The sequence below is a fragment of the Phyllostomus discolor genome, chromosome 7, assembly GCF_004126475.2.
Source record: "Phyllostomus discolor isolate MPI-MPIP mPhyDis1 chromosome 7, mPhyDis1.pri.v3, whole genome shotgun sequence".
Lineage (NCBI taxonomy): Eukaryota > Metazoa > Chordata > Mammalia > Chiroptera > Phyllostomidae > Phyllostomus > Phyllostomus discolor.
In genome coordinates, this window is record NC_040909.2 from 51022251 (window position 1) to 51049772 (window position 27522).

Consider the following 27522-nt stretch of genomic DNA (forward strand, 5'->3'; position numbering starts at 1 on the left):
TTACATATTTTATCATTTTATTAGGAATAATCCCAAATGGGCTATGAAGAAAACATACTCATTTGAGTTTGATGAGTTTCCAAAAACTCTCAATGAAGATATGTTCACCAATAAACAATAAAACATCAGCAGAACTATCATATACTGGGCAAAGAGTCAGGCTGATGCCAAAAGCAACATGCAACATAAAAAAGATACAATGTAAAGAAAGACAATCTGCTGGATATTAAAAATCATCTCAGTATGAACTCTTTGCTACCAGCACAGAACTAATTACCTATCAAATCCAAACCACACCAAGGTAAGCTTGGCTGATGGAAACCAGGAGTCAATAATGGGGAAAAAATACTAAGTTGCTCAGTGCAAGATATCTCAATAGTGTTTTGGAGCATTTCCCTGGCTGGTACAAGTAGTATTAGAAATCTTTTTGGCAAGGGAGAAAAATAAATACAAATGGAATGCTACATTTCTTTTTAAATCAGCAGACTGTCCCAGGAATGATAAAGGTTATCAGTAAAGTAGCAAGGGGATAACTTTAAAACATTATTTCTTGTGGGCTCAAAAAACATTCAAAACAGATTTATTTTAAAGGTGTCACAATAACTAAGTCCAGGCATTTAGGTGTATAAGAAATAAAATTAAGAGGACACTCCCCCCCCCAAGTTAAGGAGAATTTCTTTAAAACCAAGCATATTGCCTTTAGTGCAACATTATACTTGGTAAACAATAATTGGCAACAAAATATGTTTAAATGCTGTAATATTCTGCCCAAACCAGTCCCAGAAACTGTTTAATAACCAAGATGCAAACTAATTTTTTTGTAACAAGCCTAGACCAATTCTATCAAACATGTCCTTGGTTAGATATCCAGTTTCATTTAACGTTTTGAGAGCTCATTTGACAGCCAGTCAAGTCCCTCATACAGACCAGTTCCTTGTGTAGCACAAGTGGCTTGAACATACCACTATAAAGAAAGGACAAGAAACACTTGATTAACATAAAAATTACATATAACAGTGTTTAAAATTTCTTTATCAGAAAATTATTTTCCTCCCAACTGCTGAGGGGTATTATTTAGTTAGCAGTTACCATAAACGTACAGGAAAAATGGAAACAAAGTATATAAAACCACAGAAATAAATGAACAGATACATTACAGTACTACATGTATCAAATGATTAATGATTAATCAATATATTTAATGATTAATCATTAAATGATTAATTTTATATTTAATGACCTCAGTAACTGTACATAGGTTGGGAGTTTTCTCATAACTCTTATTTCTCAAAAAACTTTCACATTTAAAGCTACTTCTACCCATACATTAAATTTAATCAACTATCCACTAGTTAATCTGAAAAGACATTCATGGGAAAATTAGTTAACTAATAAAACTACCCACCTAGTACTTATAACCCTCTTGTTTTCCATTAAAAATATGTATAAAGCAATTTAATTACCTATAATGGATAGTTTATTTTTATTAATTTCTTTATTGACCAGTTTTATTTTGCCATAGAATAAAGACCTTCATTTAATTTTGCAAGTTCACTGCAAGTATATCATGCTGCCAAGTATTATTTGAACACCAAACACCCTAAAAGGCTGGGAAAAGATATGAATTCATATTGTCATAGCATGGAAAACTGGTATCATTTGCAGTTTATTTTATTTAAATCAGCCTGGAACATCTCAAACAGTCTTTACAGTTATTGCAACAGCCCAGTATTTGCCTTGCTGACAAGCTAATGAAAAACTATTGTAAAGCACAAGGCACGCTAACAGTTTGTGATACCAACTTTACATGTAAGAACGTATTTGCCAATATTTAAATCACTGATATAAAATAAGCAATTAGAGAGCAAATACTTCTTGTAATTTTACATTTTAAAATTTATTTAGTATCATAATTAATGGTCCTGAAAGCTTTTGACATTACAATACAAACAGTGCAAAACAGTATTATCTAAAATGTGGCTGCTAAAAGCCAAATTACAAATATATTTGCTGCAGAGCTATTTAAAACATATAAAATTAAAAATATCAACAATCTTTAAATATTATGATTCTCATACAGTACAGTTCTCCACATATTTATCAATATTAAACATTTTGAGGGTAAAATAAGAAACATCAAATAAAGATATTTAAATCCCTGGATCCTTAACAGATATACATTAAAAGCTAAAAAAATGGAGATGGTATCAGCATACCTTCAAGTAAAATTTAACACATTTATAAAGGTATGAAATTAAGGGCTTATGTTTGTATAAACAAGAGTTTACTACTGTAAAATAATGCTCACTATCTGTTCAAAGGGGACAGTTAATAAATTTTTAAACTAAATACTAGATAAAACAATTATCTTCGTACTTCTTAGAGTCAGGATATTAATATAAAATAAATACTTACTGTTCTGTTACGAAGAGACTGAAGACCTAATTTATCCGTCATTTCACTGATGGCCATAGCATTTGGCAAATCCTGTTTGTTTGCAAACAGCAGCAACACTGCATCTTGCAACTCATCTTCCTGAAGCTAAAAATAAAAGCTCACACATATTAACAACTATAATACTGGGATCCCATTACTGTACAAACTAGGTAAAAAACACTGTCTTCCTACATATACTATTCACTTAAATCTCTTATCCTTCAGTTTCTAAATCCTGAGCAAATAATTGTATGTCTTCATGTAAAGTAAAATTTTTCAAGCCAATCATCCTATACTCCATTAAGGTAAATCATTCACTCAGTCTTCATGATCATCCATTGAAGGTCAAGACTGGCTAGCTGAAGCAACACACATGGCAATAAATATTTATGACAGGATCTTATGGTACTTAGTAGTAAAAGTACAGTATTTAGATAATGATTCTTTTTGGACTTTTATCCTTTCCAGCCAGCTGGATGGACTACACAACAGTGAGGCAACAATTTAATGATTAGGGAATTAACAACATCATGAAAGATATAAGAATAAGTTCCACATGGGCAACAAGGTGTGGTGACTGTTGGGGCTGGGGAGTATAAGGAGACTAAATGGTAATGGAAAAAAATATATAATAAAAATTTTAAAAAAGATGTTAAAGCAAAAAAACAAAAAAACAAAACAAAAAAACACACCCCCACAAAACCCCAAGAGTAGAGAGTCAGTAGAAATAAGGCACTAATACATGATACAATACAATATGAACCTCGAAAATTTATGCTCAGTGAAAAGTAACAAAAAGTTTAACCACATATTGCATGATTCCAAGTATATGAACATCCAGAATAGGTATATGTATAAAGACAGAAAGTAGATTAGTGTATGTCAGGCCTAGGAGTGTGGGGTGGAGTAAGGAAAGGAACAGGTAATAAATACTAATAGTTCTACAATTTCTTTGTGGGCTGATGAAATTTTCTAAAATTAGACTGTGGTAATAACTGTAATATTGTGTAAACTAAAAATCCACTAACTTTTTATATTTTAATGAGTGAAGTTTAATGGTATGTGACTTTATCTAAAAGCTATTTACAAAAAAAAAAAAAAGGAAGAAAGAGTAGGGGTAATATTTACCTCATTAGACAATCCATCCCCATCCCCCCTCCCCACCAGTTATTTAGTTACACATACTGACACACTGGTTTTACAACTGAGCTCCAGCCTGAGGAACAATGAATGAGAATCAAGATCTCATTTGAGTAAAAACTGTATGGTTGCAATTTGAAACCATGACACGTTTCCCTCAACAACTCCCCAATGAGGCTTTTTAGTAACACGAATGAAAACTTTCCAATATATGGTAAAGCCAAAATGCCATGTCAACCAAAATCCTACTGCATTCCAGTGGAATTTTTCTCCCCCTCTCTCTAAGATTTTATTTATTTATTTCTACAGAAAAAGAGGGAGAGAAACATCAATGTATGGTTGCCTCTCACATGCCCCCAACTGGGAATCAAACCGGCAACCCTTTGATTCCCAAAGTGGCGCTCAAATTCCAGTGGAATTCTTTATTATGGTTACTATTACAAAACATTTCAAAGTATACATTATAGGCACAATATAGAGAACAAGGAATCGACCTTAGGAACAAGGAATGTGAACCAGGATCCCTACATCACTAAAGTTTCAAAACTATAGATTTTATATCTATCAAATAAAGACTGGGCTAATGTAGACACAGCCTCAACCAGTGATATGCATCAAAATCACTCATGGAGCATTCTGAAAACAAGCTGCGCTTTCCTCCTAACTTACTGAAGTAGCTCCTCTTCTGTGTGTTTTTTTAGAAGCTCTATAGGAAATTTTTATGTTCTTATTCTTAAGAACCTGTGATGATAGTTCCTCAAGGAACTATATCTAGAAAATTTTTCAAGCTCTAAAAAGTTTCATTTGCATAATGTAAACGCTGTTACCACTAACACCACCACTGTCACCCAGAAAAATGCATCCTGGAAATTATAAAATTTTTTAAATATTCTTACCATTTTTTGTAGCTCTTCAGCTCCTTCCTGAATTCTTTCACGATCATTGCTATCTACCACAAAAATAAGACCCTGGAGAAAAATAGTTTAAATAAATTATGACAGCTAAATTTAAAGGACACACTAAATATGAAACACAAGTATAGGCAGCAAAACATTATCAAGAGGTAACTGTTGTGAACAAAATATCCTATTATATAAAAAATAGAAAAAGAAATGGGCTCTAAGTACAGAAAACCAATTTGAGCACTTTTTAATTTCAATATTTGAAATGTTATTTTATTTATTTACTTATTTTTGAAATGTTATTTTAAAGCAAAGAAATCTTACTTTTAACCAACTGGGACTTCCTGCCAAGATGGAGGCATACGTAGACACACTGTGCCTCCTCACACAAACAAAAACAAACAATTTAGAAACAAAATAACAATCAGAACTGACAGCAAATTGAACTGTATGGAAGTCCTACAACCAAGGAGTTAAAATAGACACATTCATCCAGACCCAATAGGCAGAGCAGAGTCCCGATGGCAGGGTGGAGAGGGGTCCCAGCACAAAAAGTGGTGGCACTGGGCGGACCCTGGGCAGGCAGGTGGCAACAGGCAGACCCAGCAAGAAGGCCATTGTGAAGAAAGGCACTGCACACAAGGCGGCTGGCTGACCGAGAGATCCCACATTCTCCCACAGGTAAACCAGAAGAAACTGGGGAGTGAGGCAGACTGTGCAACCCAGGGTTCCAGTGCTGGGAAATAAGGCCTCAAAACACCAACTGAAAACACCTGTGGGGGTTGAGGTGCTGGGAAGAGGCTCCCAGCCTCACAGGAGAGTTCTTTGGAGAGACCCACAGGGTCCTGGAGCATACACAAACCTATCCACCCAGGAATCAGCACCAGATGGGTCCAGTTTCCTTGTGGGACACGGGGCAAGGGACTGAAATCTGGCAGAGAGCAGAACGGGCGCCATTGTTCCCCCTCAGACCTCACCCCCACATACTGTGTCACAACCCAGCAACTGGGTTACCCACCCTGGTTAACACATAAGGCTCCACCACTCACAGAACAGGCACCACAAGAACCCCCCCACCCCCCAAGGCCCAAACAAGAACAGATCAAAGCTCCACAACAAATACAACTAAGTGACAAAGAGATAGATGACCTATCAGATGCACAGTTCAAAGCACTGGTGATCAGGATGCTCACAGAATTGGTTGAATTTGATCACAAATTAGATGAAAAAATGAAGGCTACGCTAAGTGAAATAAAGGAAAATGCACAGGGAACCAATAGTGGTGGGAAGAAAAACGGACTCAAATCAATGGAGTGGACCAGAAGGAAGGAAGAAACAACCAAACAGGAAGAAACAAGAATTCAAAAAAGTGAGGATAGGCTTAGGAACCTCCAGGGCATCTTTAAACATTCCAACATCCGAATTATAGGGGTACCAGAAGGAGAAGAGGAAGAGAACAAGTGGAAAAGTTATTTGAACAAATAATAAAGGAGAACTTCCCTAATCTGGCAAAGGAAATAGACTTCCAGAAAGTCCAGGAAGCTCAGAGAGTCCCATGGAAGTTGGACCTAAGGAGGAACACACCAAGGCACCTCGTAATTACATTACCCAAGATTAAAATGAAGGAGAGAATCCTAGAAGCAGCAAGAGATAAGGAGACAGTTACCTACAAAGGAGTTCCCAAAAGACTGTCAGCTGATTTCTCAAAAGAGACCTTACAGGCAAGAAGGGGCTAGAAAGAAGTATTCCAAGTCATGAAAGGCAAGGACCTATATCCAAGATTGCTGTATCCAGTAAAGCTTTCATTTAGAATGGAAGGGCAGATAAAGTGCTTCCTAGATAAGGTCAAGTTAAAGGAATTCATCATCACCAAGCCCTTATTATATGAAATGTTAAAGGGACTTATCTAAGAAAAAGAAGATAAAAAATATGAACAGTAAAATGACAGCAAACTCACAATTATTAACAACCACACCTAAAAGGAAAAGAAGAACAAACTAAGCAAGCAACTAGAACAGGAACAGAACCACAGAAATGGAGATCACATGGAGGGTTAGCAACAGGAGTGGGAGGAGGAGAGAGGGGGAATAGGTACAGGGAATAAGTGGCATAGATGGTAGGTAGAAAACAGATGGGGGGCGCGGTGGGGGGCAACAATAGCATGGGAAATGTAGAAGCCATGACACATCGACATGAACTAAAGAGGGGGAATGTGGGTGGGAGAGGGGGGTGGAGGGGAGTGAAAGGGGGGAAAATGGGACAACTGTAATAGCATAATCAATAAAATATATTTTTAAAAAACCAAACTGATTTCTCAACTGCACTAAGAATAAATTTTACCCCATTTCCCTCCTTCCCTATGCCCTTGCATGTTTAAGTGCAGGTAAGTTTAAGTAACAAAATAGCCACAAGTGGGGACAAAGGAAAATAAGCCAAATTCATCAATTTACTAACGTATTTAAAGATGTGCACAAATTGTTAAAAAAAAAAAAAAGGAGGGGTCACAGTACAGCAGTTTTTATATGCTTCATCAGGAAAAGTCAGTCTTGCTCCAGAATGTTGCCTGCCAACTCAGTGAGCATAAGGAAGTTCTTAAGCAAAATATATCAAGAAAAACTGACAGTTGACTTTATCAAACAAGAAATTCTTAACAAAAAGGGAGGTAGTAATCATTCCTAAAGATATTCACAAATATTAGAATTTTATACTACAAAAGAAGTGGAGTTGGGGAGCAGCTAGTTGAATAGACTTCTGAAATCATTAAAATGCAAAAGTACAAAAATTTTTCAACTGGAAAGAGGGCAGATTAATTTTACAGCTTTATTAAAATCTATTCCTATTAATAGTAGTGATTACTTTGAATGTTCTCCCCACAATCCTGACCACAGAGTATTTATGATCATTTGTTACTTTCATCACAAAATGTCTTGTTAGTATTTATGTAAGTAACCAGATGAAATCCACCAAGGGCAAAGACCTACATATATCATTTTATATTTACCTCTCAGTATTACACTGAGTTTGCTGTGGTACCTAATACTTATGTAAGGCTATAATGATTAAATGACATATCATTTTGATATAGCAACTTTCAAATCCATTTCCCTTTATCTGAAAACCATCATTTCAAACATCCTAATCTTTGAAGACACTTTTGACACTATGAGAGCCAGTATGGCATGGTAAAAGATACCCAAATTTAAATCTCAGCACTACTTATTAGTTATATAAATTACCTAATCCATAATCATGCTTCCTCTTTTCTAAAACAATACCACCAACTTTATGGGCCTTTTAAAAATTAAAATATAAAAGTATAAAAATATCTAGTATCTTGCTTGGTTTATCACAGGCATTTACTTACATGTTGGCTTCTCCTTTCTTCCTATTCCCAAAGTTATTCCATTTTAGAATCTACCCCTCTAAAAGAGTAAATGTGCCCTGGCTGGTGTAGCTCACTGGATTGAGTGCAGGCTGAGAACCAAAGCATCACAGGTTCGATTCCCAGTCAGGGTACACGCCTGGGTTGCAGGCCATAACCCCTAGCAACCGCGCACGTTGATGTTTGTTTCTCTCTCCCTCTCCCTCCCTCCCTTCCCTCTCTAAAATAAATAAATAAAATCTTTAAAAAAAAAAAAAAGAGTAAATGCCACCAAAAGGGATCTAGTTTTTTCTGTATTAACAATCCACTTTTGTTCTCTTTTAAGTAACACTAGTAGTCCCAAAATAATGTTACTGAGAGGGAGAATTATTTTAAGAATAAATTCTAAGTTACTTCCTTGGACTGTCTAGAATCAAGAGTGTAGAAAATCTAGGATTCTAAAGATAAGCTTGGCTACGCTGAGAAAAGATTACTTAAATGGCTACAAATTTGCTTAATTACTTATAACAAAATAATTGGAATTATCTAGTGAGGAAAGAGGAATTTACTATAATAAACACTGTCCTGGTTTGTTAACACAAGTTAGAAGCATGGTTAAATGGCACGATTAGTTTCTTCTAAATTTTATAGCTGAAAGAACTGGTCAGGAATGCTGGAAAACTAACTGTAAGAGCTTAGCTGTGATTATATCAGGTGGCATAAAGTTTTCTCCAGCAGGCCTTAAGGCCCTAGACAGAAGTACTTAGACTTTTGATTTAAGGTGACCCAAAGAGGCCAGGAATGGGTCTAATCTCAAGTTAAGATCTCAAAAGTAAATTACAAAATATTCTAAAAAAAAAAACTAGGGATAAGACCAGGCTTACCCTTGGTTAAGAATTATAAGGATTAGGATTAACAAAGTTCTACTTCACCCTTAATTTTACTTCAAATGTTTTTCCCCTAAGTGAAATACCTATAACTTACTTCAGTTTTTCTGACTCACTTTAAAATAATCCAAAAGCTGAAGTACATTAGAGAAGAGTACTAAATAAACAATAATGGCCATATCCTAATTATTGAAGTTAAATAAGAGATATATGGGAATTTATTACGTTATTCTCTCCCCTTTTGAGTTATTTGAAAATTTCCAAAACAGTCTTTTAAAGCATGTAACTTGTATCAAAATATCTTTTCTAACCACATCTATGCTAATGAATAGAAACATTCTAAACCAAGCCTTTTACTTAACATGACATACTACTTAAACCTGGTTGCTTTCAGCCCCTCATCTAGGGTATTCACTGCCACCTGGTGACAAGGTACCTCATTTGTGTACAATGTTGTGTTAGAGATCAAGAATGACTAACATCTGCAAATCTTGAACATATGAAGTGGTTGTTAACATCACATTATTTTGGAAAACACAACAGAGTAGAAAGCAGGTTAAACAGAAATGCAGAACAAGAACTGGCTCTCCAGTCTTAGGTAAGTCATTCCAACATTCAGTTTCCTTATATGTAAGAGTAAAACTAGACCTGGAGTGGTGGTTCTCGAGAGGGAACAATTTTGTCCCCAGGGGACATTTTGCAGCATGTGGAGACATTCTGGGTTGTTGCAACTGGGCTAGGGAGAAGGAGGGTGTTGTTACTGTCACCTGGTGGGCAGGAGCCAGGAATGCCCGAAATGTCAATAGTGGTGCTGTTGAAAATCTCTGTAATAGCACTTGCTCCTCCCTCAAAGTAAGGTCCCTAAACCAGCAGTATCAGCACTACTACCTAAAACCTTGCTAGAAATCTCAGGCCTTACTCAGCCAGGCCCTAGTAAATTGATCTGTACTTTAACAAATACCCAGGTACTTAATAGGCACAATAAAGTTTGTGAAGTACTACTAATGCCTAGTTTATATCCCCAGAGATTCTGATTCAAGTGGTCTGGGGTTACAATTAGGACTTTGCAACTGTGAAAGCTGCCCAAGTGATTCTAAATTGCAGCCAACTAGAGAACTTCTGCTCTAATATCTCCTCCATGTCAGTATTATATATACTACATGACAACATAAAAGTATCTTACAAATCAATTGAGTAGATCTACCTTATTTATATTTTTGTAACGTATTTTAATAAAGTAACAATTAACTGGGACAAAAAAGGACTGTCTTACATTCATAAAAAACTATAATGACAGAAAATTAAACAGACAATATTTTCTAAACTAATAATAAAATCTACCGATGAGACATCTAAATTCAATTCTGAGAACAACCCTCCACTTTAAAACATTACTGTGATAGCTATGTAACTTGTCCACTGAGTAATTTAGCCTTCCACAGCTTGAGTGAGAGTCTACTGAAGAACATGAAGTAGTGATAAGAGGCATGCCAACTCATACAGTAAACACCAACAGCTAGTTAAACATTAGATATTAACAAACTCTAGAGCATGAAACCTATGAAGAAAAGTTATTAAAAATGTATACCATTCCTTACCTGGGTATTCTGGAAGTAATGCCTCCAGAGAGGCCTTATTTTATCTTGACCACCAACATCCCATACTGTGAAACAAATGTTCTTATATTCTACTGTTTCCACATTAAAACCTACAAAAAACAAAACAAAACAAAACAAACCCCACAAAAGGCTGTTGTGCATGATGTCATTAAGAAAATAAATCCCTTTATTGTGGAATTATGTCAGAATTGCTTCTTAAAAGTCCCACTAGATAACGAACAAAACTTAAACCTAGGAATTATAATGATGAACACATGTCATTGCACATTTGTCTAAACCCATAGAATGTACAACAAAAATGAACCTTAAGATAAACTATAGGCTTTTGGTGATTATGATATAAAAATGGAGGCTGATCAATTGTAACAGCTATATCACTCTAGTGAGTGATAATGACAATAGGGGAAGGTATGCATGTATCAGGACATGGGATAATCTGGGAAACATCCCAATTTTTCTGTGAACCTAAAACTATTCTAAAAACATAGACTTTAAAAAACAAGGCAGTTTCAAAATTAAACGTTACTCTATTTCACTTTATAATAATCACCTGTAAACTTTCTTACCAATGGTAGGAATGGTGGTGACTATCTCCCCTAACTTCAGTTTATACAGAATGGTCGTCTTGCCAGCAGCATCCAATCCAACTAGAAAAAGACATCACAGATTTAAATCTAGATCAAAAGGACACACTAAAACATACTTTTACAACAAATATATAGTTTGAAAGCTAAAGTTGACTGGTCAAGGCATAAATGAATTAGAAATAAAATTCTCATTTCTGATTTTCAAAGGCAACACTTTCTGGACCTAAAGACATAGCATGTAGTGAAAAGAATAGTATCTGACTGATTCAGGCTTTAAGCTCTAGATTTGCTTTGCCACGAACTAGTTAAGTGTCTTTAAACAAGTCACTTTAGGAAACTGAGGCCAGAGGAATTAGTTATAAAGGGGATTGGATCAAATAACCTATGACCTCTTCCAACTCAAGTATGTATTAATTCTATAATCTATTAACATAAAAAAATTAAAAGTGAATCAGAGAATCAGAGTACCCATAAGAACAAGTAAATAAAGAATTAACTTGAAGATTAGTAAACTCAATACTACACTCTAGTATCCATACATGATAAAGGAAAATGAGGCCAACTTTCCTGCTACTTAAAGTTCAACATTAAATGTGCAAAAATAAGAACAAAAGACTAGTTAATTTGGGTTGCACAAATGAACCCATCATATTAATCTCCAATATATGTCTAAATTCTTAAAATGCTTCCTCTTGAGACTATGCAATTGTGGAAGAATGTGCTCGTTTCTGGAAAAAAAAAATCCACACTAGAGCAAGCGGGTATAGTACTTATTACAGTGATAGTGAAAAGTAAATTAAGTGCTTCTTTTCTGTATGAATCTCTCAAAATCTGCGTACTCTTCAGTTTGAAGCCTTCATAAATTGAAGGTCCATATCTAAAATTCTCACTTCATATACCATTGTTCTAAGGACATCACATCTGGTCACCTGGATTTCCACTACCACAGATTTTGGAATTCAATTGAGTATTGATTTAAGCAAGGATGCTTTTCAGGTACTGAAATCAAAGCAAGACTTGGCACATAAAACTAATACTATTAAGTTTTCAAAGAAAACCAGAAATCACCTCACTTACCTAATTTACATTTCTGTGCAAGTTTAATTTTTATGAGTTACTTCAAAACAGAACTAAAGGCTACAGACAATTCACTCATTCTACATAACAACCCCTTCTCCTCTGTTCCCTATAAAAGATAGCTTTCAAGACCTCTCTGTAAACTTGGAAATCTTATACCTTCTCATTCTGGTGTCCTCTAATCAAACTTTGTCCCCACTTCTTCTTGATGGGGTTCAGGTTTATTCTTTCCAAAATACTATTACATACACACTAAGACAGTGAGCAACCCATTCTCAGACCTCACTTGTGGACATAAGAAAATCCAACTGTTAGCAGGAAGTATTTTGTTTGAAAATGGAATATTACCAAAAAGATCAGAAAACATAATTCTAAAAACTACACAAACAAAAGTAGCTACCTTAAAGTTTGGCATCTTCAGTAAAAATAGAGAAAACAGTAACATATGATCTTTTCATTGTTCAAAAAAGCTGTCTCTTGAGAGTATAAATCCTCCTCAGGTAATATTGATCAAATTTAAAATAAAGCAAAATTCCCCTTTAACTAAGTCTAAATAAAATTAAGCCCAAGTCAGAAGAATTGAAATTGAGGTATCAATTAAAAAACATTTGAGTTATGAGTTTGAGAACTATGGCACATGCCAGTCCTCACTGGGGTCCAAATGGATGTCATAACACTATTTAAAAACAATGTATATCCAAAAATATTGACAAGGAATAGAAGAAAACCAGGAAAAATTATGATTATATAACTATTTTAAGTTACTGTAATCTAATTTTCCTTCCAATAAAAGTTTTATGCCTGTTTATATGTATAATTAATATATTATACTTCCATATTGTTAGATCTTTTTGTAATACAATAAACTACGTTATTTTCATTAAAAAAGAATAATTTCCCAAGCAGATTTCCTTTATTAAAATGTTTAACTTGTTAAGTTCCTGACAAGGAACCTGTCAGAAAGATGACTGTTTAATAACCTCAAATATATTACATATAATTTTTAAAAAGGCAGTATACAAAATAATGCAGCCATGAAGTTTTTAAAGCATCCACAAGTTATTTTTAAAGTAAAAAATTATATATGACAATATTTAAATGACTTGTAGTCATAAGTTTCTTAAGTTTCCATTCTTCTGACTTGGGCTTAATTGTATTTGGACTTAGTTAAACGGGAATTTTGCTTTATTTTAAATTTGATCAGTATCACCTGAGGAGGATTTACACTCTTAAGAGATAGTTTATGAACAATGAATAGAAGATTCTAAAATCACAAAGATATCTTTTGGCTCACACCCCAAATGCTAGTGCTATATATGTGAAAACCAGAAGTTTTTTTAAAAGGTATTTTCTATTGAAAGATACAAACATTAACGTATACCACCAATTAAAACTCATTATATAGGTCTTTCTTTACTCGAAACATTTTGGTCTAACAATTTTGTGCTACTTTAGTAATTTCTTAAGTTTGTATTTCCTTACTGTTGCAGTATTTGGCAATGAGACTTCTTCACAAAATGAAAACTATAACCAATTCTCAACCAGGCAAGATAAAACTCTAATCTGTACAGTCCAGTTATGCCCTCCCTCCCTACCACCCCAATAAACAACTTACTGTATTGAAAGATACACTGAAATTACTTGGTTTTCCGTAACTAAACCTACACACTTTGACCAAAGTATTAACACACAAAACTACCCCCCAAAATCTTTACCAATCATTAAAAAGTATGTCTACCAAACTATGGCATACTTATACTTAAGATGTAAGTATATTTTATACTTAAAACATAAGTATTTCTTATGTATAAAATATAAGAAATACTTATAGATTAATTAAGCTAGATTACAATTGTGTTAACTCAGAAAAAAATGCAGAAAGGAAAAGGAATGGAGAGAAAAAAAGTGTATTTTCAGGTGCATAAGATTTCAGCTAATATTTTTCTTCACTTTTTCCTTTATCTTTCAAATTTTCTACCAGGAAGCTTGGAATACAACTTCATGGTAATTTAAAATTGAGTGTTTACTGTGTCCAACCACATCACTAGGTGATTCCATACATTTTTACAATTTATTCTCCACAATAACCCTTCATTTTTCAGATACAGCATTTGAGGTTCAGAAATGTCCCCAGAATCACAGGAATAATAGAGAACAGATATTCAAACCCTAGGTTTTGTGGAGAAATTAAATCCCTCAGACTGGCAAATATAAAATGGTGTAGCTGCTTTGGAAAACAGTTTATCAGTTCCTCAATATGTTAACCAACAATTCCATTCCTAGGTATTTATTTACCCAAGAAAATTAAAAACATATACCCACACAAAACTAACAAATGTTCATAGCAGTATTATTCATATTAGCCAAAAAAGTGGAAACACAGTTCCATCAACTGATGAATGGAAAAACAAAATGTGTGTGTATATACACACACACATATATACACACACACACAACAAAATTGGTTAGCTAAAAAAAAGGAATGAAGTACCTATACATAATATAATATCAATAAACCTTGAAAACATGATTCTAAATGGAAAAACTAGACACTAAAGGTCACATATTATGCAACTCCATGATACGAAATATTCTAAATAGACAAACCCAGAGAAACATGACAGTTTATGGGTATGAGGTTTCTTTCTGGGCTGATGGAAATAGAATTAAGACAGTTGGTGATGGTTACAAAACTTTGTGACTATACTAAAAAACCACTGAACTGTATATTTTAAAGGGATGAATTTCAGGTTATGTGAATTATAGCTCAATTTTTTAAATTAAAAACAAAACAAATCCTAGTCTGATACTAGAGCTCTCAAATAGTATTTATACACTGCCATCCTACTTTCAGATTTTTCTGATGGACACACTCTATCTTAATATTTTATCTAATTACTCAGAGGTCTGACCATCCAGAGGATCCTCTCTGCCCCGCCCCCCCAATAGTCACATACAAGGTCAAGGCAGAACTTTACTGGTATTAGCACTCTTTTAGAAAGTTACACTTTTACAGCTTTTTAAACAGTCAGACTTGAAAGTGCAGGGAGAATTAGTAATTCCTCTACAGAATAAATACCTTAGTGGTTTTCAGATATAAACAAAATGTGGGGAGTCATTAACCAAAATTACATCTTACCAGATCATACATAAAATAGCATAATGCAGGGCTACATGAGAGATGTAAGTTGAAAACTCTGAATTTAAGCTCAGTATTAGTCATAGGAGTAATTTCTCCTTGGGGAGAAAACACTACCATTGACAGATTTCTGTCAATATATAGTTTAAATGACTTTAAATCTGATATTGTTTTTAATTAGTTGACTACAAGCTGTAACTTCAAACACCTTTTGAAATTACTTGAACTTTTGGGAACAGGTGTAGGAATAAAATTTAAAATTTCTTGACAGTCATTTGTTAAACCAGACTCAGTAGCTAACAGCTTTTTAATTCTAATACTTCAATAGGGGCAGACATCTTAAGAGTGTCTATTATTTATTCTGTCACTCATAAAGCTGGACAAGAATTTCTAAAAATTATCAAACTTCCAAATCACCTCTTTTTCTATCCATCATATGGTTCTACTTCATTTCATGAGTTACCATAAAAGTTGTCTTTGTGACTGCAGTGCTTTTAATCTAGGAAACCTGATTATCCTGAAATTATAATGCAAAACAAGAATACCAAACCTGAGTAATTAAGCATTTAACAGCCCTGGCTGGTGTGGCTCAGTGGATTGAATGCCAGCCTGTAAACCAAAGGGTTGCCAGTTCGATACCCAAGTCAGGGCACATGCCTGGGTTGTGGGCCAAGTCCCTGGGGGGGCTGGGGGGGGCAGGCGGGCAGGCTGCGAGAGGCAACCACACATCTACGTTTCTCTCCCTCTCTTTCTCCTTCCTTTCCCCTCTCTAAAAATAAACAAAATCTAAAAACAACACCAACACATTTAACATAAAATGAATAATTCCAGATCTTGACTTCTATCACCTTCACAAATACAAAGTTAAGAACTATTGTTCTCCTATTTTCTTTCCATCGTTTTTGGTAGATTAGAGGAAGAAATACTCCCCTAATCTACCAAAAACAGTAAAGTGCTTACAGTGTAATTCTACCTTTCTTCTCTCTCTAATCTTTTAGCCATCACAAAGACTAAGGAAATGAAAAACCAGCAATTCATTTCTAATAATCTTCAGTAAAAGGACCAGCCATACTACATTTCCAGGAACACAAGAACATACTAGTTAATCTCTTTAAGGAACAATCTGAAAATTCATTTATCACAGTCCAAAGTCCACCCATTAACTTCAGATCCTTTTTCAGACTGCCATTTTTCAGCGACTTTTACGGCCTAAATAATATGGCTGTCCTACTAAATTTTGTCGTCATAAATGAAATCTGAGAAACTCTCTGAAAAAGAATACTTTGATTTACCTTTGTGAATATTTCATTAATAATTTTTCCATGAATTGTGAAGAATTAGAATCTTCACAGGAAAATAAAAAAAGAAAAAGAACCAAATGTGTTTATCCGTAATCTTAATATTTCATTAACAATTGTTCCATGAATTGTGAAGTTAGAATCTTAACATGATAATTCAGAAGACAAAAGAACCAAATGTGTTCACCCTTAATCTTAATACATCTTGAAATATTACTGAACCTTGTTTAGGAAAACTTTCAATGGCAGCACTCGAAAATAAAACCCTTCCACTCTCTAGAAAACAAGACAATGAACCAGCAAGTTTCAATTTTAGAGTTAGAGGGCCACTTTTTAACATTACTTGTACCCATGGAGCTTAACTGTGATGCAGAGGCCACTCACAGTACCACCGGGGGGGGGGGGGGGGGGGGGGGGGGGGGAGTGCTTACATCACCCAAGTGACAAGCCCCTTCTCCCTCACCTAAACAAAAAATGACTGTGAAAAGCAGTTTTTAAAAAACCTACTTTCCCAAAGACTTAAAAAAGAACACGTTTGCAATTATTAAGACTACCCTAAAATTAAGCGTCATGATGCTACTTAAAATCTGTAAAATCTTAAAATCTTAAAACCAGCTTTAAAAAATTACCTTTTAAGTTTTTTTCATTATACCTAGCCAGCTGGGCTAATAAAGTTACCGATAAAAAAATTTTGAAAACCAAAGAAAGTAAAACAAATATATTTAGTTTTTGAGAGAGACTAAAAGAAACATTTATGAAAAACTCACTTTTCAGAGATACAAACAAAAAACAAAAAAAATATGAAGCGAAATCCAGCGCGAAACAAAGTTTAGAGAAACGAGCGCTGAGGACTCCGGAGTCTTCTGACTGTTGGCGTGCACTGGGCCCGGACACTTCCTCCCGCGGTCGGCTCCGGGCTCTCGGCGACCGCACGTTCACACACATCAGTGTGCAGAGTGTGTACACGGGGCGGAAAGAAATGGAGGAAGGCTGGAGTCCTTCAGCCTTCCTCCCGACCTCTGCACACCCGCGGTAGAGAAGAGCCAGAAGCACTCTCAGAATGAGGCTCGCTAAAGTCTTCCGGGCTCTGCGAGATCTGAGAGTTCGCTTCCTCCACATCTCCGCCTAATCTTGTTAAGCTTTTAATAACATCAAGGAGAGAAAGCCAAACGCAGGAGGCGAACACTTTGCCCAAGTCGCTAATGGGGCTCTTGGACCGCTCTAGGAAGACCACCCATCCTTAATCCCATTGTTCCCCCTTAAGAATTCCTCTTGACCCCCAACCGCCGCCCCTCCCCCACCACAGAGGAATGAAGCAAAAAAAGGCCGGGAGGCCGCCGAACTGGGACTTTCTTCTTGGGCTGGGACTCGGGTCTCGATTCCTTACCCATCAAAATGCGCATCTGCTTCTTGCCGAAGAGGCGGGAGAAGAGGGAGGAGATGGTGAGGCCCATGGCGGTAGTGGCACTTGCGATGGGCAGAAGGGGTTTGAGCTTCCCCCGGCCTTTTCCTTTCACGCTCCAGGCACACTGAGCGCAAAGGAACGGGCTGAGGACGAGAGCGGCGGGGTCGGCTCGCTAGCCTGCGTGTCGGACGAAGCTCCGGGACTGGAATAAGCGAGGCGCGGACCTGCACGACCACTGGCTCCGCAGATCCGGCTCTAGCGTTAAGGCTTCGGCTGTGCCACGTCACGCGGCAGCCTAGGCGACTCCAGCAGCGGCCCGGCCCCTCCAACGCGGACAGAAACGCGTCACCGCCAACCCATCCCCCTGCGCTTCCGGTACTGCCCGAGTCACTGCGCTTGCGTACGGAACCGAGTGGCCAGCTACGCTTACGTGCTTCTCTAGTCGCCGCCACCTCCGGGACGTGGCTCCAGGAACCGGCGAGGTCAGCACAGGCGTAAGGGGATATAAAGTCCCACAATGCATCGTTCTTTTGCTTCCAATGAGACTCTAGCTGAGATTCTTCTGCCGGATAAGTACGTCCGGGAGGTTATAATCCTTGCTTCCGGAAAGGTGAGCTGTGCATTGTGGGTTAAGCGGTAGTTAACTTCCGTCTATTCTGCCTTTCGGCCGTCTTCTAAAGCTACGGGATTTGGAGGTTCCCCGGCTCCTCGAACTTAAACGTTGAACGCGGGGACCAGACTGTTGACCTAGTGGAGGGTTGAAGAGGGGCCTTGCTTTCTAAGGGGATAAGTAATTAAAAGCCGGTTGAACAGGCGGACAGCCTATGGCAACGGATGAAGAAGCTAAGCCTAGATGCTTCTAACCCCACGCGAGGTCGTATTGAAGATCCCTAATCCTACGCCAACACGAAAGAACTCCGAGACATTTTCAAGCTTTTTAAAAGAAGCCAACGAGGAAGGCTTGCTTTTCTATCTTTTCTCTCCCAGAAGCAAGTAAGATTGATTCCTTATGTGGAGGAAGTGGGAAGCCTTCTCACTTTGAATATTTATGATCTTAATGTTTTTGTTATTACAAAATAAGCCATACATCTTGTAAAAAAATTTATGGAAAAGCAAGTTCCCTATAATTTTCTCCACTTCTCACAAAGTCCTACAGTGTTACTGCATTTTGGATGCTCACCCACTGTAAAGATCTGTTTCAAGTTTAACTCCTTTAGAAAAAAATGGTTAACTAAATGACTTTGTTGACGGGAGAGACCTGGATCTTCTTGCTGACGCATGTAAAGAATTACATATCAGCAAATCTGGTAGTATGTAATCAGTTTATTAGTGGTCCGCTTCTACAGAAGAGAACAGGACTGGGTAGAGTAGGGGGTGAAAGGGAAAGTTTCAGGGCAAAGCAGGGTGAGAAAAGCAAGAGCAGCTGAAGACCAGGGTGGCAAGCCTCTGGGCAGCCTAAGGCTGGATGGCCAGAGGCCCTGTGGCCCAAGAGCCAAGAGCACCCTGAGCCCCGGAGGAGCGAGTCCTTTGTTCTCAGGACTTCTATAGTTGTGGGATAGGAGGAAAAGAAGTTACATATTGATTAACTGGTAAATGTGGCACCAGCTTTCTTGGGGGTTTGCTAGCCCAAATCCTTATCTTGCTCTAGACTCAACTTCGTCATCTTGTTGTAAAACAAATACGAGAGAGGAGACAGTTAAATAAAATTGGGGAACCTTTGCCCTGGCTGGCGTAGCTCAGTGGATTGAGTGCGGGCTGCGAACCAAAGTGTCGCAGGTTCGATTCCCAGTCAGGGCACATGCCTGGGTTGCAGGTCATGACCCCTAGCAACCGCACATTGATGTTTTTCTCTCTCTTTCTCCCTCCCTTCCCTCTCTAAAAATAAATAAATAAATAAAATCTTTTTAAAAATTGGGGCACTTTCCAAAGTTATTCATGGGCTCTTTCTGTAAGTATCAGGGACTTTCTCATAAGACAGATAGTGACCAGAAGTAGGCAGTTAACCAAAGTTGTTTTATGGGCTCTTTGGGCACTGGGGACCCTCTCCCACATTCAGGCCTTGGGATGAAAACAGTTTCAAGGCTTTCTTTCCCAGATAGTGGAAATGTTACATAGAATTTCAAGGACTTTCTTTCTTGCTAATATAGTGTTTCTTGTGATGCTGAAACACCTGGCAATATATCAGAACAGCCTTAGGACTGCTGAGTTAGCATGTGAGACTTGTCTCCTTCCTCCTCCCTGCCTCAGTTTACTATTTATTCTACCTATTTGGTAAAGGGTGTTTCCTGGCAACCAGGGTGATACATGCTGGCCAGTGATAGTATTGCAGTCTCAGAGTTCTTCCTGTGCTGTCTCCTGCTTCAACTCCAGCTCAAAGAATAACTGCTCTTCACTTCTAATATTACTATTGACAACATTCCTTTTTCCCACTTGTGTGAAAAACTGAGAAGGCAGGGCTCTAGTCCATTTTTATATTCCAGTGTATTCCTTGGACTTGGCATACCATGAATTCAAATATGGTTGAATGACAGAGAGATGGCTGAATAAACTATGGTATAGCCATACTATGGAATACTGTCAGGAGTTAGAATGATGAAGAACTATAAATTCTAATGAAAAGATTGCCAAGATACAGTTAGTGGAAAAAGCCAAATAATGACACAATGCTGTAAAGTAATATAAAAGTGTAGATTTTCCCAAGTGTGTGATAGTGGTTACCTGTTTAACCTGTGTGGAGAGAGGAGGGGTTCTTCCTGGGGAGTTAAGGAACCTGGTTTGGGAGTGGTAGTAAAAAAACAGCTTTATCTGTACTTTAAAAAAATTGACTTTATTGAAATAAAATTTACATGCAATAAGATTCAGCAGTTGTAAATATATAGTTTGCTAAATTTTAACAAATGTATATAGTCAATGTCATAATATCAATCATATCTATTATTCTAAAAAATTCCTTCATACTCCTTTGTAATCATCCACACCTCCAGGCCCTGGCCCACCATTGATTTGCTATCACTATAGCTTTGCCCTTTCCAAAATTTTGTATAAATGAAATCATATGGTATGTAGTATTTGGGTATGGTGTCTTTCTCCTAGCATAATGACAGATTAATTTGATGAATGAGTTAACCAATCTTTTATATTCTTACAGGTTTTCCTCTCTGAAATGCTAACATATCTATGTAAATGTTAATGGGATTTTATGGTGTGAAGCAACTCCTTTTTCAATTTAATAATATGCTGTGGACATTTAAAAATATCAGTATTTACAGATTTAACTCATTCTTTTTAAGGGCTGCATTCCATTATATGCATGTAAGATAATTTATTCAGTTGATCTCTCAAATTGTGAAACACGCATACTCTTTGATCCAAAAATTCCACTTCCAGGAATTTGTGGAAACAAAAATTCCCCTTAAGTTTGCTATGTGGTACTTGTAAGAAATTCAGTATTCATTACAGCATTGTTTGTAATGGAGAAAACTGAAAACATCAATTTTTAAAAAAGGAATTATTTAAATATCCCTTTATTTCCCTCACTGATCCCTAGCCCAGGTATTCCAATTTTTCTTTTACTTTGCTGCATTTTATAAATTCACAATGATAAATTAAAACAGAAATTAGACCCAATGCCAGGGTAAAGATTCGATCTTTTTTCGAATAGTGCCATCCTAGGTGTTCTGTAGTTGCTTATTCCAACTGATGCATTCTGTAGAATGGGAATGAATAAGAAAAATCTGGGCCTGGCATGTGTGGCTCTGTGGATTGAGTGCCGGGTGATGAACCAAAGGAATCACTGGTTTGATTCCTAGTCAGGGCACGTGCCTGGGTTGCAATCCAGATCCCCCAGTTGGAGGAGCACAAGAGGCAACCACACTGATGTTTCTCTCCCCCTCATTCTCCCTCCCTTCCTCTCTCTCTAAAAATAAATAAATAAAATCTCCTTTAAAAAGTATGCAAAGTTTCAAAAAGATTTAAGTAGTTTTATATTGTTCGGTAAAGCTTCATTTGGTAGAACTACTCTTCAGAAACTGTCATTTCTCAGTAATGACTGGGCAGTCAAGAACAAAAAATTACTTATTAAGCTGTGTAAGGGAAAGGTATTCTGTATTCTACAGTGACTTTATCTTGCCTTTTTTTAATTTCCAAAAATTAAATGTAACTAATTATACAACATTAAAGAATGCCAAGGAAATGCAAAGGGAAAGCAATTTGTTTCCTGCACTCATACTTTTAAATTGTTTCAGCAATATAATATAAACGTTTATTAATGTCTGGGTTGCAGCAAAGTAGTACATATTTAATTTTGTAATAACTTAGAGATTTTCCTAGAATTTAACTTAGATGCAATTAAATACTGTTGTCCTTGACAAGAACCTGCCTTTGTACTGGAGACACATGTAAAGAGTTGCTTAGCAGTTAAATAACTTAAAATTGCATTTTGGAAGCTTGCTAGAGAAAAAAAATTTGTATTTATGTCTATGTTGAGTTTTATGTAGAATTTTTTAAAACAATGTTCACCTGATTCTAAGGGTATTCTCAAATTGACTAAGTTTCTCAAAACAAAAGAAAATGAGTCTCTCCTCATAACATCTTCCAAATGTTAATCCATGTTTTTCTTAAAATAGATGGAAAGAATTCTGATCTCCTCCCCCAGCCTCTAAATCCTAAACAAAAAGAAGAGGAAGAAAATAGAATAATTTGTACATTTCTGTTTAAGAGGTGCTACTTATCAAGTGGCTAATGGAAGTTACAAAATGGGATGTTAATGGCCAACTAAAATGTCTCTATTATAAAGATAAGGATAATCAGGTTCAGAGAGGTTTAAGTAACCTGCCCAAGGATTCATAAATAATAAACAGAACTTGGATAAGAACCCATTTCTTATGATGTCAACACCCTTAACCATTATTCTTAATAATGCCTTCTTATTTTTAAAAATAAAAAAGTTGAGCCCCGGGTAAAATAAAGTGCTATTGTTTAATCACTTACCATCTACCAAGTCCTACATTTCATTTAATCCTAGCAACTTCGAGGAAGGTGTTATAAGATTGTCCCAACTCTAAAGCATGTGCTCATAAACAACACACAACACTAAGAATTGTTTTACTCATGTGATTTTTAAAATGAGATCTTTTCAATCACTTGTATATTTATTTTCCAGTCCCTGAAATTTAATATTGTAATATTTTTGCTGATTCTTTATGTCCCGTTAGAATGCAAGCTTTTTAAGGAAACCATATCACTTTCATTGAATTTTTCAAAGCACTCTATAAAATCCATTTTTTATCTCATTTCTTAACTCATCACTAATCTTGTTTAAAATTCGTGTTCTCTGGACATTATTATTTATCTACAATAGTGAAAGAGTATCTGTGATTCTATAAAGAATCTTATTCACCCCATTTTTTGTCTCAAGAAGGGAGTGGTATGTGAATTCCCCGAGTCTTGGGATGGTTTTGCCCAACCTATTACCTCTCAGCCACTCAAAGCCTCTGCCATGAAGTTAATACCTGCCCTTAGTTTCAGTACCTTTTATTAAGTCTTCTTTAAAAAAAAAAGAAGTTTGGCTAGGTGGCTCAGTTGATTAAAGTGTCATCCCGGCATGCCAAGGTTGTGTATTTGATCCACGGTCAGGGCACATACAAGAAACAGCCAATAAATAACTGGAACAACTAATTGATGTTTCCTTTACTATCTCTAAAATCAATAAATTTTTTAAAAAGTTCTATTTATTCCCAGTGGATTGAGTGTGGGCTGCGAACCAAAGTGTTGCAGCTTCAATTCCCACTCAGGCCACATATCTGGGTTGCAGGCCACGGCCCCCAGCAACCACACATAATATTTCTCTCTCTCTCTCCCTCTCTTCTCTCTCTAAAAATAAATAAATAAAATCTTTTTTAAAAAGTTCTATTTATTCCATTTGATATTGTGGGAAAGAATATATCTCTGGGTCTATGCCCTTATGGTTCCTGGGAGTCAAGGTGCGTTGGTTTGTTTGTATTTTTTAAATAATTTTGGTAAACACTGCTGACTTGAGAGAGAATAAAGTCTTCATGACTTTAATAAGTAAACATTCACCTACTTTCCTAATTTAAAATATTTCCCCTGCTTTATTTGATTCATAAAGGTGGCATAAATTTTATATATGTCCTAAACTATTTAAAGTTTCCAGACCTGGCTGATGTGGCTCAGTGGATTGAGCACCAGCCTGCAAACCAGGGAGTCACTGGTTCGATTCCCAGTCAGGGCATATGCCTGGGATGCAGGCCAGGTCCCCAGTAGGGGACATGGGAGAGGCAACCCACACATTGATGTTTTTCTCCCTCTCTTTCTCCTACCCTTCTCTGTCTAAAAATAAAATCTTTAAAAAACTAAAGTTTCTGGCAGGAAACTTTCTAAAAATAAGGAAAACAACTACTTGACTAGTTCCCTTCAAATGATTCATAGCAATCACTTTCCTGACTTCCAGAAGAACTGTTCCTCTATTTTCTAGGATCCTTTAAAGCAGAGTGATTATATAATGGGGACGTGTTTTGAGGCCACTAATTCTACTAAGATTTGTATTCACATCTAACATTTATAAAAGTTTCACAGTTAAAGAAATCATTACATATAGGTTAAAGCTAAATGTCTAGAACTACTTTGTACCATAGCAACATTAATGAGATAAGGTTATTTGACAAAGCCTTCCTCCCCTTGCCCCAATCTCCATCTATCCTGACTGTATAAATATTTGAAATGTTTCACAATAATTGAAATGTCTGATACATCTTCCATGCTGCAAACCATAGGAATGTGAGAATTTACTTACAAGAATGTTTTTTCCTCCAAAAATTAAATGTACTGATTCATAATCCTGTCCTCATGGTACATGATTGATGTTAGTGAAATAACATTAAACTTATATATCTCTAAGGTTCTCAAACTTGACATGTATCAGAATTCCTTGGAGGGCTTGTTAAAACCAGATTGCTGGAGTTTTGCATCAAGATCAAGTTACAAGGACCAGATTTACATTCTCATTTAAGATGATTTTTAAAAAGCAGGTAAAATATAAGAAACAATGGTTCTCAAGACATTGAACACCAGGCAGTGAAGGGTAATGAGTCCTGAGAAACAGAAACAAATACACTGGGCCCTGAGCCAGTTTACTGCCTTGAGAATGTTTCTAGGCCACAGCATAGAAAGGGGGAACAGAAGGGTAGTCTGGTAAACTCTGTGCTGATAGTTTAGGGAAACCAAACTTTAGAAGAGAATTCCAGAGAGGAGAAAGCAGTGTAGAAAGAAAAAACATTTGCACAGAAAGAAATCTGTAAAGGGTTCCCTAAAATATTCAACAGATTCCTGATCAACATACATGTGAGGAAACTATGCAAAGCAAAGGACCATCAGAAAACATCAAATGAAACAGTGCCCAGGGTTGGTTGGAAACAATGCCTGTTCCTGTCAGCTAGATTGAAAAAAAAAAACACAAACCTTGTAATTTATGGGACAGTAGGTAAAGTACTTGCCTCAGTAGTGAAGAATAATAGTTCTAGATTGAGCTTTGGCTCTACCTAACAAAATTAACTGCAGTCTAGAAAAAAGTTCAAGATTTGTAAGGATACAAAAGCATCCAAAACCCAACAAGGTAAAATTCTGACATCTAACCTAAGATCTGGCATGCAAAAAGGCAGGAACACATGACCCATAGTAATGAGCTAATCAACTGAAAACAACTCAGAACCTACACAGATATTATCTCAAGCAGAAATATGGGAGACATAAAGACAAATCAAGCTTTGGGAAGTAAAAACTGCATTGTCAAAAATGACAAATACTTGATGGAATTAATGGCAGAATAGACAATAACAGAAGGAAAGATAAATGAACTTCAAGGTATAGCAATAGAGGCACTCCCAAATAGAGTAAAAAACAAAAACAGAAACATGAAGATCATCAGTGAGCTCGAGGACAACCTCAGGCAATATAATACATGAGCAATTGAAGTCTGAAAAGGGAAGAGGAAGAGGACAGAAAAAATACCTGAAGACATAATGGCCAAAAATTTTCCAAATCTGATGACAACTATAAAACTGTATATCCAAGATCAACTAATCTGTTAGTTAAAAGCAAAAGACATGTAAACAATACTACACCAAAGCAGTATTACCAAATAACTCAAAACTAGTGATAAAGAGAATCTTAAAAGCAGCCAGAGAAAAAGAAACTTATTAACTACACAGGAACCAAGAAAAAGACATTTCTCACTGGAACTATGCAAGTAAGAAGACAGTAGACCAACATTTTTAAATACTGGGGGAAAGAGGAGGGTAGGACAGCCTAGAAATCTGTATACAGGGAAAACATTTGAAAAAGAAGGCAAATAGATTTTCAGATACAAGTTAAAGAATTCTTCAACAGCAAATCTGCACTATAAAAAATGTTAAAGGAAGTTCTTCAGGTAAAAGGAAAATTATACCATAGAGATCTATCCAAAGGAATAAAGAACACTAACAGGTTAAGTATGAGATTACATATGTAAGAATTTTTCTTAACTATTTAAGACCTTTAAAAAGATAATTGACTAGACAAAAATAATGTCTTGTGGAATTTATAACAAGGAAAATGCATGAAGGGGAGAAACAAGTACACTATTATACATTCTTATATCATGAGAGGTAAACTGTTCTGGTAAGTTAAAAATGTATACCACAGCCCTGGCCCAGTTGCTCAGTTGGTTAGAGCATTGTCCTGATACACCAAGGTTGCTGGTTTGATACCTGGTCAGGCCACATACAAGAATCAACCAATAAACAACAAATTGATGTTTTCCTTTCTCTAAAATCAAATTTCAGAATGTATACTACAAACCTTAAAATAACTACACTAAAATAATAAAGTATTATAAGTAGTAATCCCACAGAGGAGGTATAATGAGATCATAAAATATCCCATTAATTCAAAAGAAGTCAGATAAAAAGGAAAAGAGAAACAAAAGAAGACAAAAAAAAAACATAGCAAGGTAATAAAGTCTAACCATTATCAATTATATTAATTGTACATGGTATAAATTAAAAGGCAAAATTTGTCAGATTGGATTAAAAAGCAAGAACAAACTTTTATCTACAAGAAAAGTATTTAAATATAAAGACAAATAGGTTAAAAGTATGGAAGACTTCAGTCAAGATGGAGGAGTACGTCAACACACCTTGCCTCTGCACACAACTATAGCAAAAAATACTAGACTACAAAACAAATTTCAGCCAGAATTGTCAGAAAATTGAGCTGTATGTACGTCTGACAACCAAAGATTTAAAAAAGCAACATTCATCCAGAAGGATAGGAGGAGTGGAGATGTGTGGAGACATGGAAATGCACGGAGGCAGAGACTGGAATGGGTGATCCAACATTTAAATGTAGTAGATAAAAAAAGGGAGGGATACATCCAGAGTAAAGGATACCAGCCCAGTCCAGATCACCCAGCCCAGAATCCCAGTGCCAGGAAGATAAGTTCCTATAACTTCTGGCTGTAAAAACAAGTGGAGGTTGAGACAGAAGAAGAAACTGTCTTCTTAAAGGGCCTACAGTGGACTGAGGACTCACACAGACCCACCCCTTCTTGGATTCAGCACCAAGGCAACAGGTGGAAGGGCAGCAGTGCCATATGGAGAGAACATGAAGTGTGAGTG

The 27522-nt window shown here is 36.3% G+C and overlaps 1 protein-coding gene and 1 long non-coding RNA gene across 2 annotated transcripts in view; one reads left to right on the forward strand and one right to left on the reverse strand.

The window, feature by feature from the left end:
* ARF4 (ADP ribosylation factor 4) lies at positions 1 to 18367 on the reverse strand. Its single transcript, XM_028518088.2, has 6 exons — positions 17834 to 18367; positions 10912 to 10992; positions 10325 to 10434; positions 4473 to 4544; positions 2416 to 2541; positions 1 to 964 (listed from the first exon to the last, which is right to left on the reverse strand). The coding sequence occupies exons 1-6, from the start codon at positions 17898 to 17900 to the stop codon at positions 878 to 880; spliced, it is 543 nt and encodes a 180-aa protein (XP_028373889.1). The 5' UTR covers positions 17901 to 18367; the 3' UTR covers positions 1 to 877.
* LOC118501644 overlaps positions 12499 to 27522 on the forward strand; it is a 17237-nt gene continuing 2213 nt past the window's right edge. The window contains exon 1 of the long non-coding RNA XR_004904278.1: positions 12499 to 12509. This is a non-coding gene — a long non-coding RNA (uncharacterized LOC118501644). The remainder of the gene's footprint in view (positions 12510 to 27522) is intronic.